Genomic DNA, 18,064 nt, shown 5'->3' with positions numbered 1-18,064 from the left:
CTACCTTAGCCATGGTTAGGCAGTAGCTTGGGCCCAAGCCCCAGCCCCAGCCCCAGCCCCAGCCCCAGCCCTGGTACTCAAATCTAAGACGAGGCTTTTTTCTCCCCCCATATTAAAGCTGTATTTGTATTTACAAATTTATCTTAGCAACTTAAACATTTTGCTTTGTTTGCTTTGTTTTGCTACACTGCATGTTGCAGTGGTAGCAATATATACATTTATGTTAACAGTACATTAACACAATTATCATGAATGTTTCTATATACAGGAGGTAACATTTTCCAAAACAGAATCCTTAAATTAAGCTCCTAAATCAGTATGTAGCCACCTAATGATGGGATTTCAAAGGCTCTGAATAACTGAATATAAGTTACATTAACTCAGATTGCAAATGCAGATGGGATACCTTAGTAATTCAGAAGATTATGCAGGTTGGCGTGTGTATGGGTGCACACACATATGCACTTTAAGAAAAGGTATGATTTCCTATGCTTGTCCTTTATGATGTAGGTGAGTGTTTTAAGGCTAAAACCAGATAACAGTTACTCGTTTATGCAAAATCTGATATTTCTACTCTTCTGTTTGAAGAAAAAAACCCATGCAACTGGGTTAGCTGTATAAGATCTAAAGAGCATTGAATAGAGTGGGTCTATATCTCTGTTCCTTATCTTCCGCCAGAAGGTGATGTTGTGGTTAGAGTGCAATGGAGAGCTTTAAGGGGTGAGAGCAAGTATTTTGCTCTGTTCCATTTAGCACATGCATTGCAGTATAGTTTTGCATTGCACTGTTTTTCAGTACTACGATTTTTCTACAGCCTTCAGTACACATTATTTTAACAGAATTTGTGAAAGTCACTCATGTGAAAAGTACACAGTGAATCAAATTTTCCAGTATATTACAGAAGTAATTAACTATATAATATAATGCAATGGTGAAAATAGGTTGCTGTCTAAACACTGCCTAAAATTCATTATTGTTGGCTTAGTATGTAAATGCTGTCTCCCCTAAATTATTTTAAGATGTGGTTAATTAAACTGCATGAAAATTAGTAATGGATCTGAACTAAACCCTCAGATCTCACCATTTTTCTGGACCTTTGAATGGTTTGCATAGCTGTTCTGTGTATGTATTATGTGTATAATAACGTTTGGTACCAAAAACGCTAACCTGACTTTGTAATGCCAGAAGGTTTCCACTTAGACATATATGCCCACAGGAAAAGTTTTATTAATCTCTTGTTTGATAAGCCTTAATTATCTGGTTTGGTGATGCTCTGTGGGCCATTTTATATGCCTCATTTTAACTCTTCTCCATGCATGAGCTATTGGCCACCTGTAACCTGAACTACAGGCAGATTAGTAAACAAAGGGAAATTCTTTGGTATAAATCATGATATTAAAAATAAATAATATAATCTATAGCTTTCTGAAATGAAGTAAGAGATGATTAAATCTATATTCTTATTATATCTGACCATGAGCATTTCCATTTAGAAGACAAGTTATAGCTTGTACAGAATGCATGTCAGGGGGGGCATTTGGTGTTGCTCCATTTTCTCATGCGTTAGAAATATAGCCACGTTTCCAGCTAAAGAAATGCCATGCAGCTTAAATTGTAATTTTATTGGCTTAGTCAAAACTGAAATAGGACAATTTAATTTCAATATAGATATTCTCTACATAGGCTTTCACCAAAATAAGTTGTGAATTTTATTGATTTGTTTATTTCATTTGCAACAGAATTAGGTATTTCAGTAGAAGACAGCCTTGTATGCAGGTGGTATTCAGTGCATTGTGCTCAGATGAACAGAATCTCATTATTTTTTTACAGTTTACTTTTAAGGGCTAGATTTGTGCAAATACTACCTAGTGTGTGGAGTTTTGTGCATGTAGCTGTGAATATTTCCTTTGGGTTTAGGCCATAAATTTCAACCTTGCACAAAATGGCCTTCAGAGCAACAATAGCAGTAGCAAAAAATGTGAACATTAAATTCAGTGAGGTGATAATTTCAAAGACTGTTTAAGTGATGGCCTTTGTAAGTCAAAGAATAAATATACAGCTGAAATCAAAGAATACCATATCCCCCCTTTGTGCTGGTACCAGATACAGTACCTGAAGCCTGGCAGCAAATCTGCAATAGAATATTTATGAATATAACAAGAATCAATATCAGGCCTGCACCTTCATCCATTAAACCATAGTTGAATTCCCATAAGCCTCATGACTGTGTGAGTGATTCTGGTTTTGCTAAAACATAGTGTTAGTTTAATTTTTTCACAGTTTCTATGTATAAATATACTTTTGATTTCATAGATTTCATAGACATTTAGGCTGGAAGGGACCCCGCAGGATCATCGAGTTCAGCTCCCTGCCCCAGGGGCAGGAAGTCAGCAGGGATCATAGGATCCCAGCAAGATAAGGATCCAAATGTGTTTTGAAGGCGTTCAAAGTGGGTGCTTGAACCACCTCAGGTGGCAGTCTGTTCCAAACCTTGGGGGCTCGGACAGTGAAGAAGTTCTTTCTTATGTCCAGCCTGAGCTGGTCACAGTGGAGTTTGTGACCATTCAATCTTGTCATCCCTTGGGGGTTCAAGGGTGGGTGGGGGGCATCTATAAGCCTTTTTTAATTTTAACAAATTCTTTATAGTTCAGTAAAAGTACTTCTAATCTTAGCAGTTCATGCTGGGAAATGATTTTTTGGCCCCCTCTGTGCAAAAGGTAAAGGCAAAGTTGGATTTAATGCATGATTCACACAATTGCACTTCCTGTGATGCTACATGTGCATGGCAGAAAGGATGTGCTGGGGATCACACACTGGAACCAATCGTGCCTCATTGCTGGTTTAGCAAAAGCTTGATCCTGGGCTCCCTTTCCACCTGCAAGTAAGTCATGGGGGGCCATGCAAAACTGAGACCAAGAGTCGCACAATTCATGGGGCTTGGCTGCACCTCATATGCAGCTGTGACCCAGAATCCTGTCTTGGCCCAGGTATATCTCACACCCCTAAGCCTTGGGGGAACATGGCAGCTGTGATCCCCAGCACTGGGGGGTTGCCCCTTGTGGCTGGGAGCCCTGTCAGCTGAAAGGCTTCCAGTGACAGGGGGAGACCCTGCTGCACGTGCAAATTAAACCTGGATAGCAACCAGTTAGTACATATTTTCAAGGAATGATTTTATAGCTGGTTGAAGCTTTTTATGGCATGATACCTACTTTGCCATGTGTAGCTGATCTTAAGGTAATTTTGCAATTAACTAGCTAATTGCAGGATACCTATAATATGTAGAGGGGGCCTTACTTAAGTATCTGTTGACATCTTCTGCTGTCTGGAAGTCAAATTATGTATGTTATTTTGAAGGCTGTCAGATGTGCTGTGAGACTTTAGGCAAATTCTTAACATCTTTCCTAATCTGTAAAAAGGATATACTAGTTCAAAGTTTTGTGTTGCATAGGCCACAACTACATGGTAAACGTAACCATGCCTGGAAGCTGTGCTTTGAAGCATACTCTGCTGGTGTATGCAGGCTGTCTCCTCATAAGCCAGAAGTAGTATAGCTGCATCTACATGGCACTATTGAAGGACCAATTGGGCCAATGTAGTCTCAACTATATTGCTTGTGATTTAAGAGGCAGTTTGCACGGGAGCAGCAATTTTTGAATGCGTTAGGGTATCACTACTGGGCATAGTAGTTAGGGACAGCAATTACACATAAATTGATATATGTAATCAGATACTGGTTCAAATCTGTAACACAACAGAAGTTCAGTGCACATAAACCACCTTCAAAATGGCCAAAAACAGTTTAAAATAAGCCTGGATGGATGTAGTAGACTTAACTCGTTTAGTTTAAATCATTTTATTGTCTCAGATCCCTTTCAGATTCAAGTTAACTCACAGTGTCCCAGGATTCTTTACACTTTCCCTGCAACTCTCCCCTCACAGGGTGGGCAGGCTAGCCGTGGCCTGTCCACTCCAGCCGAGCAGGGAGGCATGCTCTAGTGTCCCCCCTAGCTTCTGGCCTGGGTCAATGGAGGCATGTGGCTGCATTTCTGGAAGCAATAATGAATGTCAGTTCACTTGCTTATTGCTTCAGTCTACACATCTTAGACTAACCTGTGGAGATTGAATCAATTTGGCCTCAGGCTTTTTCACTGTCTGTACTTTGATCTAGTATCCCACAATGTTCTCATGAGAAAATTTGAGGGCTTAACCGTGAGACAGTTAGGTGGGTAGGGAGCTGGTAGTGGGATAGGACCTAGAGAGTTCTAATGAACAGATCTGTATCATCTTGGTGAGAAGTTGCCAGTGGTGCCCCTCAGGGGTCAGTACTTGGTCCAGTGCTTTTCAACATCTGTATCAATGATTTGGATGTGGGGGTGAAGAGCTCACTGGCCAAGCTCATGGATGACACCAAGCTATGGGAAAACATGGTCATGCTTGAAGATAGGCTGCAGATACAGGCAAACCTAGATAGGCTAGTAAATTGGGTGGATCGGCATCAAATATTTCCGTTGAATCAAAGTTCAGCGTGGAGAAAGGTAAAGTGCTCCATCTGGGGACAACCCCCCACCTACACACCTGCAGGCTTGGCAACTCCAAACTGACCAGCACCATGAATGAAAGGGACCTGGGGGTAATAATAGACCACAGCATGAATCTGAGCTGCCAGTGTGATGCTGTAGCCAACAGGGCAAATAATAACCTGGCGTGCATCAGTTGATGCATCTTCAGCAAAACTAGGGAAGTGATTCTTCCACTTTACTTGGCATTGGTGAGACTACAGCTAGAGTACTGTATCTAGTACTGGGCACTGCACTTCAATAAGGACATAGTAAAGCTCAAGAGAGTCCAGAGAAGGGCCACACATATGATCAGAGACTTGCACGGCAAGCCATATGAGGAAAGCTGAGGGACCTGGGACTCTTCAGCCTGAAAAAGGAAGGCTGAGAGGAGACTTGATAGTGGCTTACTGCTACATCGGGGCGTACATCAAGGGTTCATTGAGTAACTGTTCACCAGGGCAACCTTGGGGAAAATCAGGAGTACTGGCCATAAACTCCTGGAAGACCATTTCAGGCTTAACATCAGGAAAAACTTCTTCGCAGCTGGGCCTGGGTCAATGGAGCTGGGGTGACCAGACTGTGGAATAAGCTCCCTCCAGAGGTGGTGCAAACACCTACCCTAGAAACCTTCAAGAGGAGACATGGACAGTCACTTTGCTGGGGTCACCTGACCCCCATTGTCTTTCCTGTCTGGTGCAGGGGGGCTGAACCCCATGATCTTCTGAGGTCCCTTCCAGCCTCGCAATCTATGAATCTACTTAGCCTCTAAGTTTACTGTGGAAACAGGGATACAATTTATTTTGCAGAGCAATTTCAGATCCTCAGGTGCTAGGTGATTATATAATATGTACAGAATTTTTAAAAATCAGATCAACCAGTCCTTGCATGATTTTGCCAGTCCTCAAATTGAACCAGTTGGTAGAGAGAGAATTTCATGGAGATCAGGTGGGTGGCAATCTATAGCACAGCTCCTTTTTACAATTCTAGCTATGCTTATTTACTTACCATTACTGCAACTTGTTAAGGTAGAGAATAAGAAGTGCTGACAAGCTGTCTGTCTGTTCCCAAGCCAGTGCTCGTTATTAATTTGCTAGCACTGTGGTGATTGATTCAGGAATACAAGTGTTTTGATGTGGGAAATCTATTGGGATAGTGAATTTTGGTATCCTTTACTATGCTGACACTGTCTAATGCAGAGACACAGCAGCAAAATATGATCAAAGCTAACATTGCCTCTCCTGATTTTGTTTTTTTTTTCCTTTCTCATCTTATAGTGGGGTTTTACCTTGCTATGTTTAGCAAGACAGCAACTGCTATATTTAGAGACAATAACAGTGAAACCAGGTACCAATACACTATTTCATTACAGTTCTATGTTTAAAATGATTTTAGAGTTTATTATTCCACAGTGGTTCCAGCTCATGTTTGTTCACTTCACAAATATATTTTAACTACCAGCCCTGCAAAATTCAGCCTGTTTTGAAAGTCAAGGTGGGTTTGTTCCTTCTCATGTTTCACTGCCAGTAAAAAAAGATCTGTAGGTCAAATTATGTCCTCTGTTACACCTGTCTAACCAAAAAGTAATCAGTCTGTTCCTCAGTGGTATCCATTGAAGGATAATGGCACTGCACAAGTGTCACTGAGAGCATAATTTGGCCAGCAGCCCTGTATCTGTTACTGTGACAGTCATTATACATGAAAAGTAAAGCAGTCAGCTTAACTCTCAGAAGTCAGTGTGCATTTTCAGTGCTAACAGTTAAGAAAGAAAGCATTTTTATTTGTAAAAACTGAGAGCTTTTTTATGGTAACAGAAAAATATGTAACAGCAATATAGTAGTTTAGTCATTGTTCAGAGAAGAATTATTGCACATGACCCATATCAAAGTAAAGCATTTGAAAGGGAACTTGAAATGTTTCTCATTAATCTCTCTTGTGTAACAACTGGGATTAACTATGATGCTGTCAAAATAGATATCTAACTGATACAAAACTAATGGTTTTTCCATTAAACCATGGTGTGAGAGAGATTATTTGTAACTGGCTAGAGACTTGGTTAATGTAATTAGGGTCCTGTTCCATCATCAAAGTTATGTATTTGGATTTGCAGCATTTTAAGAGGGGACATTCTGGGCAGTGATCTTATAGTGCATGTGTAACTACAAAAGTATAAGCTATTCAAGAGTAGGGGAATTGTTAACCCAGTCTGCTGAATCTGCTTCACTTTGCATAGAATACTAAAAGGTCACTTGGGTGAAAGAGTGCCAAAACAAGCATGACTATATGCAAAGACACAGCAGCAAAATATGATCAAAGCTAACATTGCCTCTCCTGATTTGGTTTTTTTTTTCCTTTCTCATCTTATAGTGGGGTTTTACCTTGCTATGTTTAGCAAGACAGCAACTGCTATATTTAGAGACAATAACAGTGAAACCAGGTACCAATACACTATTAGAGTACTCTGTTAGAGCACTCACCCAGGTTAGGGGAGGTGGAGAGAAATGTGTTCTAGTCTGTAGTCCATGGGCTCTTCATCTATTTTATACAATCTCTATTTAAATTAAAATATATAAGCAGGGCATGGATCAGAGACCATAGTTCTCTTCATCCTAGATCAGTGCTCTAGGCTAGAGTTGTGTTTGCTCTCTTTAAATGAATCTTAAGGTTTCATTTTAAAGTGGAACAGTTTTTAACTATAAGTCTGCCCCCTCCAACTGCACTTGGCACCCCCATTGCTGCCCCACATGGGTTAGATTCCCTCCTCCATACCCTAATTTCCCCCTTACCTCTTGTGGCCTGAACTCACCCTCAGCTCCCCATGCTGTGCTACACTGCTCTGACCCCTGGGAGGGTGGCTGCTGTTGCAGCTGGAAAGATGGAGGGAGTAGTGGATGGTGAGAGCCTGGGGGCTGCAACATATCCTCTTGTGGGCCACATGTGGCCCATGGGATACCAATTGAATAGCCGTGCCCTAGAAAATGGGAGATATGGGTTGAAAATGGTCAGGCATGGGAGAGAATTGATCCTAGGTCTCCTGCTTCCTTAGTAGGTTTTCAGGTTTGAGCTATTGTACACAGGGAGGTCACCTTCATCTCTACTCTGAAAGAGCCTGGTCCCCACTGTACTTTGTGTGAAGCCTGATAGGTGTATGTTTTGCCTTCCCACTTGATTGGCCCAACAGGTGAGGTAAGCATAGAAATGGTTAATTTTGTGAAGTGTAGATGCTTAGGGCCCTTGGACATTGAAGACAGAAGTACTTCTGGAGTTTAGGCTGAGCAGAGATTTTGAGGATCACAGTTCTGGAGTTAGATGCCTAAATATATTTGTGCATCTAGGCCTTAGAGTTTTCATATAAGGTACTACATATTACTGTGTTTCAGTCTTAAAATTACTGTTTATTGCTCCAACTCTGAAGGCTAGTGTACCCTGCAACTTACTGCAAAGGGTGCTTTTGAACATGCAGTGCTGTTCTGCCCAGGCTACCTTTTGAAATGGAAACAATATAGCTATATTCATGTGATGCTGTGGACAAGCTAGTTAGCCAGTTCCTGCATTGTAAGCTTGCAGTATAGACGTAGCCAAGGTGAGCATGGGGTTGTAGCTAGAGAAGTTTTCTTCACTCCAGGTGCATAGCATGGCCAACATAGTTAGAATGTTTACCCTCACCATGCACAATAACGGGAGGTGTGAATGTGTAATGGTCTTCAGTTCATCTCTATGCATATAACCAGTTCCACTTATTGTAATGCTTTGCCAGTTACCTCGGTTACATATCTTCCTGGCGGGACTGGGGTGGCACAGGGGTGCTAGGGCACATGGTTGACAGTCTAGAGGTTGCAAGTTTGAGGCCAAAGCAGAAGTGCTTATGGCATGGCCTGTCAGGTTCAAATGAATCCGTGAATTCTGCTAAATACCTTATCACAAGGACACAAAAAAGGAACATCTTCCTATTCTGTTGCCAGTCTGATTTGCTAAACTCCATCTTCTCTTTCATAGATGGATGTTCCCATTTACAATTCCATTGCTTTTCTCAAAAGTTACTGATTTTGTGGCTGTCATGTCTGTTAGATGTTAATCATCTGGACTTATCCCCACAAATCATTGCATATTGTTCTCTACAAGCACTACAAGACCCATTGACTGTTTTGGGTGATTTCAAATCAGTCTGGGTGCCTTCCTTTTATAAGATATTGGTAAATGTCTTGATCTCTTCTTGGGGCCTTAGGTACTGTTTTAGCTTTATTATCATAGAGATTATGATCCATGATTAATAGTTGAGAGCTATGTCCAGCAAAAGAAGGTAGGTATTTTAAACAGGCCTTTGGCTTCCAATAGTGATATAGCCAGACTACAACTGTGTGAGGGCACAACCCCATAGGGCAGGCACCCATTGTGACACATTCATTGCCACATAAGATGTATGGTCAGATGTCTAACTGTGTAGATCTGTGGGAGAAGGGAGGACTGGCTTTAGTGTTTACTGTGCATATTTACATGGTTCTTGCCACCATAGCAAAAGAATCACACTTAAGGCATTACAGAAACAAAATTGTGTTCTAAAGCAGTTTGGAAGTAGCTTTGTGGTTAAATCTTTCCTCTCCATCACAAAATTCCTGTGTGACCTTGGCCTAAGTCACCTAGGATATGTCTACATTACTTGTGCAGCACTCTTGGGAGAAGATTTTTCTGAGCATGTCTGGCTCACCTCTTCTTATTTTCATGCATCAAAACAGGAAATTCAGTGGTGAAACTGCTCTGGGATCATTGCTCTTGGCCAGTCTAGGATGATGTTGTTGACCAACTGCTGACAACCTTTTTGTGGCAGTGGACTGAAATGACCTGGCTCAGGTCCAAGACAGAGCAAATGTAGGACCTGGCCACCACTGTTGCTTCTCCATGCTATCCAGCTGCAGCAGAGGTAAAGCACCCCACCATCCAGCTGTGGTTTGGCCCTCTGAATTACATCAAAGACCGCCAGCTCCAGCTTGTGGGCCATAAGTTGCTGATCCGTTTTATAGATAGAGGTATCAAACATGGTTGCCTGGGGATGCACCTGAAACAGCTTTACTGGGTATTTCTAGGTTTGGTATGTGCCAGTGGGAGTGGGCAGATGGAGCATGATCTACATCAGTGTTTCCCAATCTTTTTCATCCCACAGCACACTTACATGGCCTCTCCCATTCCCATGGTACACTGGCCAAATATGGGGGGGGGAGGCACATGGCCAAACGTGGAGCGGTGGTGGGGCAGTGGTGGCAGCACTGGCTGGAGCTACACCCTGCCAGGAGCCAGCCCCCCCTACCCCTCCAAGATCCTGTGATACACCTGGTAATGTCTGATGGCACACCAGTGTGCTACGGCACACCGGTTGGGAAACACTGCTCTACACGCATTCTTGGGGGCAGGTTCTTCTACAAATAATTGTCAAGTAAGATACTACTCAGTGAGTAAGGCCACATCTGCACAGTAAACTTGTCATACCAGGCAGCAGTGTCCCCAAGCAGTTTCCGTTGCTCTGTGCAAGCTGCCTCCCAAACTGGAAGTGGTGTAGCTGCATGACTGCTACAGATGGGCTAATTGTTACTGCTGACTGACAGTGCCAATTAGCCTGCCTCTGCTAATTCCAGTGTAAGAAGCGGCTGGGGTGGAGTGGTGTGGTGTGGCTGCAGACTGTTGCTTCTGGGCACAGGCAAGTTTAATGTAGACATCTGCCTGAGGATGGCCAAACTTAAGGCTTACTTTTCCTGTCTGAGTTCCACACCTGCAAAATAGATATGCAAATATTATGCTAATATGGCATTGTGATTTCTTCATATACAATGGTGGGAGCAATGTAAACAGAGGGACATACCATATTTAATCACATACATTTCAACTTTTTCACCAAAAATTGCCCTCCAAAATTGGGGTTCTAATTTCTGTGCTGGAATGGAGATATGGGGATGATGAAATGGCTGCCTTGGACTCTCTTCCCAGCTGCTTAGAGGAGGGGCAGAGTCTTGTTTTCAGTATCACTCACCTTCTGACTGCAGCTGCATGGGTACAGGTTTAACCTTGTCATAACCACTGTCAAATCAGCTCAGCCAAAAACTGCTGCCATTTTGGCAGTGGCTGTGACAGCATTAAATGTGTTGCTATGCAGCTGCAGTGAGAAGATGAGCGCTACTGATGATGAGTCTCTGCTCCTCCTTCATGCATCTGCTATTCAGCCATGGTGAGACCATGCTGTGGCAGGGAAGGTTCTAGAATAACTTTTTTTTGTCTTTCTGCCTTCTCAAAACAAGGTGTGTCTTATTTCACAGCAGGTGGTATGTGAGCAATACAGTATAGGTTGTGTAGCTAGTGGGGTGGCACTAGCAAAGATTTACTGGTTATTACTTGTATGTACACAATTTAGTCTATTTTGTCTTACCTAAGTAAAGACGCAGTGAAAATTTCCTGTGCGGGCAGGATGAAAATGTAGAGCAGTGATCTCAGTTTCATGATCCTGCCTAAGGCAGCCAGCACAAACAATATTGTCATATTGCATTTTGATTTTCCCACTTTTTCATCCTCTATCTTCTTGAATTAAGAGGAATAGGAAGGCATATGCTCTGTATTCCTAGGCTGAAATGGAGGAACAATGATGGAACAAAGTCCAGTGTATTTCTTCACATAGTTTACAAACAAAATCATACAGGCATTTTGCAGGTTAAAAACCGAGCATGTATAGTGTTAAAATGCTTCCTTCTGTCACAACAGATATAGACCTCTGCATTTTCAAATCCTGACTTATGAGGCTTGCAAATTGTTCACATAACATGGCTATAAATAGTTCAACCCTGACTTCTCCAACTGAAAGTACTCTGACGTCATTACATCTTAAGTAGGCCTTGGAAAGACTTTGAGGTTAAAATGGACAAAATTACCTTTCTTTATAAGCAACTGTATTATTTTTCTCTAGGCTTGAGATCAAGAGAGCTATAAAATGTTTTTGAAATTACCATTATACCTAAGGGTTATAAATAGAGTTAAAACTTGCTATAGATGAACTCAGGCTACTAGAACTGAAGCTCAAGCTAATTCATGGAACTCCTATGACATATGTCATTCAGCAGGTCTGATAAGAAGATCACAATGATCCCCTTGGCATTAAGATCTAGAAATTTCACGCACTTAGACATTGGTATTTTATAGAAAATAAATAGGTTTTTTTATTGTTGTCTTACTGCTTAAAAATTAGGTGAGATAATTAGGAATTACAAGAAAACGTGGCATTCTGGTAAGAATAATGATTTCTTTAGCACTTTGCCAAGCTTTTTGCTGCCAAAGTAGTAACAGGATTCAAACAGAAAGACAGTTAATTTAAATTTCCTTTTGGGAGTTAATATGGAGAGTATGTAATGCTATTTGTGCTGGCTGTCTGGCCTAGAGGGGTGTGTATGGACTCCAGAGCCAAGGAGTTTTGAGTTCAAGCCTGGGTGTGTGCCCAGACTCCTAGCTAGACCTCCATGTCCAAGAATTGCTTTTTACTTTATGGTTAAGGGCTGCCAGGCTCTGGAATGGGCTCCCAAGGGAGGTAGTGCTCTCCCCTACCTTGGGGATCTTCAAGAGGAGGTTGGATAGATATCTGGCTGGGGTATTACGATCCCAGCACTCATTCCTGCCCAGGGCAGGGGGTCAGACTTGATCTGTTCAGGTCCCTTCTGACCCTACAGACTATGAAACTACTTCAGACAAACAAATATAAACCCAAAGATAATTTTTAAAGCTGTATATTTCTATACATATGTGTGCAAATACATGACTATATTATCATATTTTATTGCAAAAGGAAATAATTTTTGTCAACATCTTTGTTCAGGTGTGTAGAAATATGTTTATCAAGGTCAGCAAATTACCTCTTTGTTAGCCAAAAAAGAGCGTTAGATATATTGGACATATACCTCATAAATTTTGCATCCCCACCTTTGGAATATTGGCTAACTGGTGGAGGTTATATTCAAGTTCATGACATTTGTGTTGGACAGGAAGTTTTTTTATATATTTTTATTCTTGCTTGCAGTTTTAAACATAGAACATTAATGTTGCTAATTTCCAAGTCATTACCCAAATTTTACAGTGTTTGTAAAATGAAATTTGGAGATGAACAAATTGAATGGAAAAGTCCTACATAGCATTTCCTACAGTGCATATAGAATTGATAGCAGCTGATTCTTACTTATCCAGTAACTAAGTAGTATTTCACAAAAGCCCTAGGAAGCAATTTCTTTCAGTATCCAAGCAATTTCCCGGAACCCTGTTTTCTTAGTGCTCACTTCATTTTTTTTTTAAATGGCACTAAAGTGTGGGGGGTTTTTTGTGACTACTGTACATCTCCAGTTGGGTTGGAAGCTGAATTTTTCCTCTGGGGCTAAAAGAAAAGGAATCTTCTATTATGTCAAGCTGTAGAGTTGCAACAGAACTGCATGATGGCCATTCATCCAGTTTTAGAGGCAGAATAGTCTCCATGGTGTCTGTGCATCCAACACCCAGGAGGAATGCCTAGTGAGTTTTCTGGTATGATCTCATATTAATGCTAAATATCTTCATGCATGGAGCTTCCAGGAAGCTGGGTCTTGTTGTATACAGTGTCTTCGGACTGAATTTCCTAGATCTTGCTCATTCCATGCATTTGCTTTGCCGTTCCACAGCTGGGCCCCTTGGAACAGTAGCAATATTTGCTGCCCTATAGGAAAAAAATTAGAGAAACTGGAAAATGCAAGTGTATTCCATTAAATTCCTTTGTGGAGGGTAAGATAATTTAAACTATGGAATACAACCATCTTTAACATCTAAATATTATCTCTTTCAGACTAATTACATTAGGATTAAAATGAATGAAATATTACAGTGAGAAAGGTGGCAATGCCTCGTTAAACAAAAACACTCTTTGTATATCTTTGGCATCTTTCTTCTGTTATTCTTTCATACTAAGAACGTATTTGCAAAAAACATAGAATACTTCTTGTTTTGGACTCTTGCGGTTTTATTCCATAACAGAAATCATAACCCTTCAATAGGTAATATAGATATATCAGTCAGATTCAGAGTAATACATTTTAAAGTTAAAATGGATTTATGCCTTGAGGCGAGAAAAAACAGTAGGAATAAGTGAGCTGTAAAGAAACCTAATTTTCGTGCAGATATGTTCATAATTATGGGTAATATAAAGAGAGACAAAGTAGGTTTTACAAAAGTTTTCATTATGTGTTAGCTGCTCTAAGACTCAAAAGCTGGGATGTTTGGATCAAAACTTAGTTTTAACTTTTTTGTATTTGACATCGATAATAAACTCTCAATTCATCTTTTGAGTGAGTATCATGAAGGATGTATATTGTGCTTAGATTCTGTTTTATATCATAGTTACTTAATTAAATGGAGAGATTTTGTGGTCTGAGCAATATTCTTGAAATAATACAATCACTAGAAAAAGAAATTAAATGAATGTTAAATCAACCCTTCAGTCTTCTCATGAAGCGTAGATATTTAAGAACAAGATTTTCAGAACATGGCCCCTGCTTGCAGTTGGTCTCTTTTATATTTGTAGTTGTGTGCACTTTTTTGATCAATTATCACCAGGGATCCTGGTTTTCTCTGTAAAAAGAAAAAAAAATCAAAATTCTCTGATAAAAATCCAAAATACTCTGATTTAAAAACCTTGAATCTCTGTTTTTCATCAAAGTGAAACACCACTAATATATATCTATGTATGTATATGTATAAATGTATGCATGTATATATATATGTGTGTATATATATATATATTTATGTATGTATCATATAAACACACAATTTTCTTGATATATTTCAATTTTAAAGTTATGTAGAAACTTACCAGTGCCTCAATTATTATAATAAAACAAATTCTAAATGCCTATATATTTTAGTATTTGTTTTTGTATTTTTTTATCGTGGAAAATTGAAGCTCCCCCTGCCCCCTTCGCTCACCAGGAAGTGGGTCCAGCTATGGCTTTGCTCTGCTGCTGCTTTGTGATGCTGAGCAGCCCTGAAATGCCAGTGCCCTGCCCCTGCCCCTGCTGTTGCCCCTCACTCCCAGCCTGCAGCCCTCCCCTTCCCCAGCTCTGGTGGGGGGAGAAGGGGAGGGTTGTGGCTTCACTCTGACCTACAGCTCCCTGGCCCTGCTGGTGCCCTTCACTTATGACTCAGACCCCCACCCCCCCCAGCCCTGCTGCCCTTCACTCTTGACCTGCTGTCTTCTGCTCCCAGTATGTGTGGCAGAGTAGGCGAGGGTGGGCGCAGGGTGTGTGTGGGCAAAGGCAATGTGTTGTGGGCTATAGAGGGGCACATGCCCCACCAGATTTCAGCACCCATAGTGGGGCACAGGGTTGCAGCATGGCCTATTGGCACCAGGCAGGAGCTGCTTTTGTGGCCCAGTGGGCAGGACCCAGAGAAGGGGGGAGCACTGTGCCACCATGGTTACCAATGTGAGGCACTTCCTGCCAGTGTAGGGGGCACAACTCCACACTGCTGCCAGAAGTCCTGGGCTAGCTGTGCTGCCATGGCCAACAAGGTGAGGCACTGTGGCAGCAGCAGCATGGAGTTGTGCCCTCCTGCTGGTGCTGGGCAGGCAGGGAGTGTCTTACTTTGGCAGCCATGGTGGCATGGCACTCCCAGTGGTGGTGACGGTGGCAGCACTGAGCCTTCCCACCCTGCTCTGCCCTCCCTTGCTGGGTTCCACCTGCTGGACTGTGGAGGTGGCTCCTTCCTAGTGCTGGTCTGGCCAGTGTGCAGCCCTATGCCCTCCTGTGAGCACAGAAATCTGGGGAGGTTGGGGTGCACGTGCCCCCCCATTCCTCACCCATGTGTTGCCTATGCCACCCCCAACCCCCATGCATTGCCTGTGCCCTCACTGTACCTACAGAGAGCTGCTCTCCATCATGTTGCTTGGCAGCATTTCCAGGCACATGTATGTGTGCACACATGCGCATAACTCCCGACCTCTGAACACTTTCTTCCCACTCCCCCCAACCCCAAGCAGACCCTTGCAGGCTGGAACTCTGCCAGCCTGGAAGAGGAAACCCGTGGTTTCTTGGGTTTTTTTCCTTTAAAGGGGAAAATCCATGATTTTCTGCATTTTTCCACATTTTGCTGAGGGAATTGGAAAATATGGATCCCTGGTAATCACTTGTGCATACAAATGAGAGAATTACATATACAAGTGCCGTTTCTCACAGAAGGCAAACAGGAGTATGCAAATGCTTTTTGTATGCGTAACTGTTAGCCCTTACAAGCACTTGTGTACACATTCATCAAAGAATGATGCACACAGGTGATATGTGTTCACAAACTCTCTTTTTGTTCTTGGACCAAACATTTTTTTTAAGTGAGTTTGAATGGGAAAGTGCAGAACAAGAAATCTTCTACAAACTGGACTTTTAAGTGTGATTTTTAAACAGGGACTACAGAGTCTTATCTCATTACCTGGAGTAGCTTCTGTGACCCGTTTGTTCCTATGGGTTCTTTGCTTGTATGTCTCTCTGAGCATTTCCCCTACCCCTTCCCCACCCCGCCTACTTCCTGCTTTTCTACCTATTGTATTCTAATCACTCATTCCACTTTATACTCTTCTCTATCCTGTCCTTTCACAGCATCTGATGAAGTGACTATGAAAACTTGTGCTCTTTAGATATATATATCTCTTGATCTATAAAGGTACATATCTATTTTGCCTTCTGACTGGCTTCAGACTAACACAGCTAACTACCTCTGTTTACAAACTGTGTTATTTGGTAAAGTGAGTGTTGCCACCATAACCTTTGCCAAAAGTACGGGACAGTAACATGCAATGCATTTTCTATCAGTGCACTGTCATTTTCCAAGACTTGGAGGCCTGGGCTTTCTTGATGCTGTATAAATAATGTAAGACGGATGTGCTTGAACCTGTTACCAATGATAACCAGATTCCAGGATTTCATGTGAACCCATTTTCCCCTCTAGTTTTCAAGTTCTGCCCTTTGATATCTTACTCATTCCCTTAAGTTTTAAAATGGTTCACATAAAACATTAAAACTTATTGTGTTAATGTCTGATGAGAGAAACATCATCAAATTGTGATTAAGACCTCTCAAACTCAGCCAGAAATTTAACAAGGAAACTATTTAGGTAGTACTGATGCAATGCAGCTTATGATTTGTTTGGTTATTATCTCTGTTCAGAGTATATTTGCCATATCCCTGTTAATTTAAGTTAACTTTTTAACTTAAAATTTTAAAAAGATTTGTTTCTTATTATTATGTCACTATTAAAGACTGAAGAAAAGATAATAAAAATGTTATAGGATAATAAAAATGTTAACATTCTGCCTTAAGCAGACAAAATTAAACAGATATTTTGTTTGTGTATTTTATTCTCTTCTAGAGTATTTTAATAGTCTACAATGTGCTTCATTATATATTGATGTTGTGAGCAGTTTTAATGGTTTGGTTGAATACTTATTCATTAAACGTTATATTTAGCATGTAAGTTCTCTGAAGTGGAATGGGAGTCTTTCAAGAGAAGTCAAGTCAAATCAAGTCAGCCCTGAGGCTGCTGCAACTGTTAAGGCACCTTAGATGCTATAACAACCCTCCTCCACTCTGCCCTGTGTTTGGCAAGCTTTGTGGACTCTTTTAGTTGAAGGCCTGTCCAGTAATTAATATTGGTTTCCCTGCTCTTCTTGGATCTACCTCTTTTTCTCTTTCCCTCCACTTTGCCCTGCATTATGGTGTTGGTAAGGGTATCCAGCCTTCACATGATGCATCCAAACCATTGCAGTTTCTTTTATCACACAACCTCGATCAACAGTTCATAGATCCAATTTCTTGACTGATATGTGAGAGAAAGATGCACAAAATAGGGCACTTTTGTCAGATCCCCTGACCAATATTTTGATATTTCCAAAAACTGTTCCAGTTTAAATCTCATGCACACTTTCTGTGGATTTGTGAGACTTGAGTTAGGGTCAGACTTGGGCTATCATTTCATTGCATCCAATTGTATTATTTTATTGTAAAACATTAATACTCATGGCCATCTGTTTCTTTTCAGGTTTTTTGAATGATTCAGTTAGTAAATGCATTGTGGCTTTACGCTTAACTGTCGTAGTCAAAGTGAGCACCTGCATGTCAGCAGAAAGCCACTCAGATGACATTCAATGTTCGGGGAAAGGAAAATGTATCACAAGACCATCTGAGGTAAGGTGAAACATTACTAAAATCTTAATGTACAGATTAGATTTTAAATTGGGTAATACATATAAACAAGTCACAAGTTTAGAATGCAATATTTCTGTGAGTGTGTGCGCGTGTGCATGCACACCTGCTATTGTCTCCATAGATGTCATTGAGTAATAACATTGTACTATTCTGTTACACTATTTGCAAAACTAAAGACATGAGAGGAAGGGAAAGACTAGTTCATAGATTTATAGAAGTTAGGGACTGGAAAGGACGGCATGAGATCATCAGGTCCAGCCTCCCTGAACTTAG

General features: G+C 41.1%; 1 protein-coding gene across 2 annotated transcripts in view; it reads left to right on the top strand.

Moving 5' to 3' along the window:
* DNER (delta/notch like EGF repeat containing) overlaps positions 1–18,064 on the top strand; it is a 352,845-nt gene that overhangs the window by 152,797 nt on the left and 181,984 nt on the right. For both annotated transcript variants that reach the window (XM_090054479.1, XM_090054478.1), the window contains exon 5: positions 17,625–17,770. In XM_090054479.1, the coding sequence (XP_089910605.1) occupies positions 17,625–17,770 (146 nt within the window). The remainder of the gene's footprint in view (positions 1–17,624; positions 17,771–18,064) is intronic.

Source organism: Crocodylus siamensis, chromosome 6 (assembly GCF_052110815.1).
Source record: "Crocodylus siamensis isolate JL-2025a chromosome 6, ASM5211081v1, whole genome shotgun sequence".
NCBI classification, from domain to species: Eukaryota; Metazoa; Chordata; order Crocodylia; family Crocodylidae; genus Crocodylus; species Crocodylus siamensis.
The sequence above is the reverse complement of the archived record's forward strand: the minus strand, read 5'-3'. Positions and strand labels throughout refer to the sequence as shown.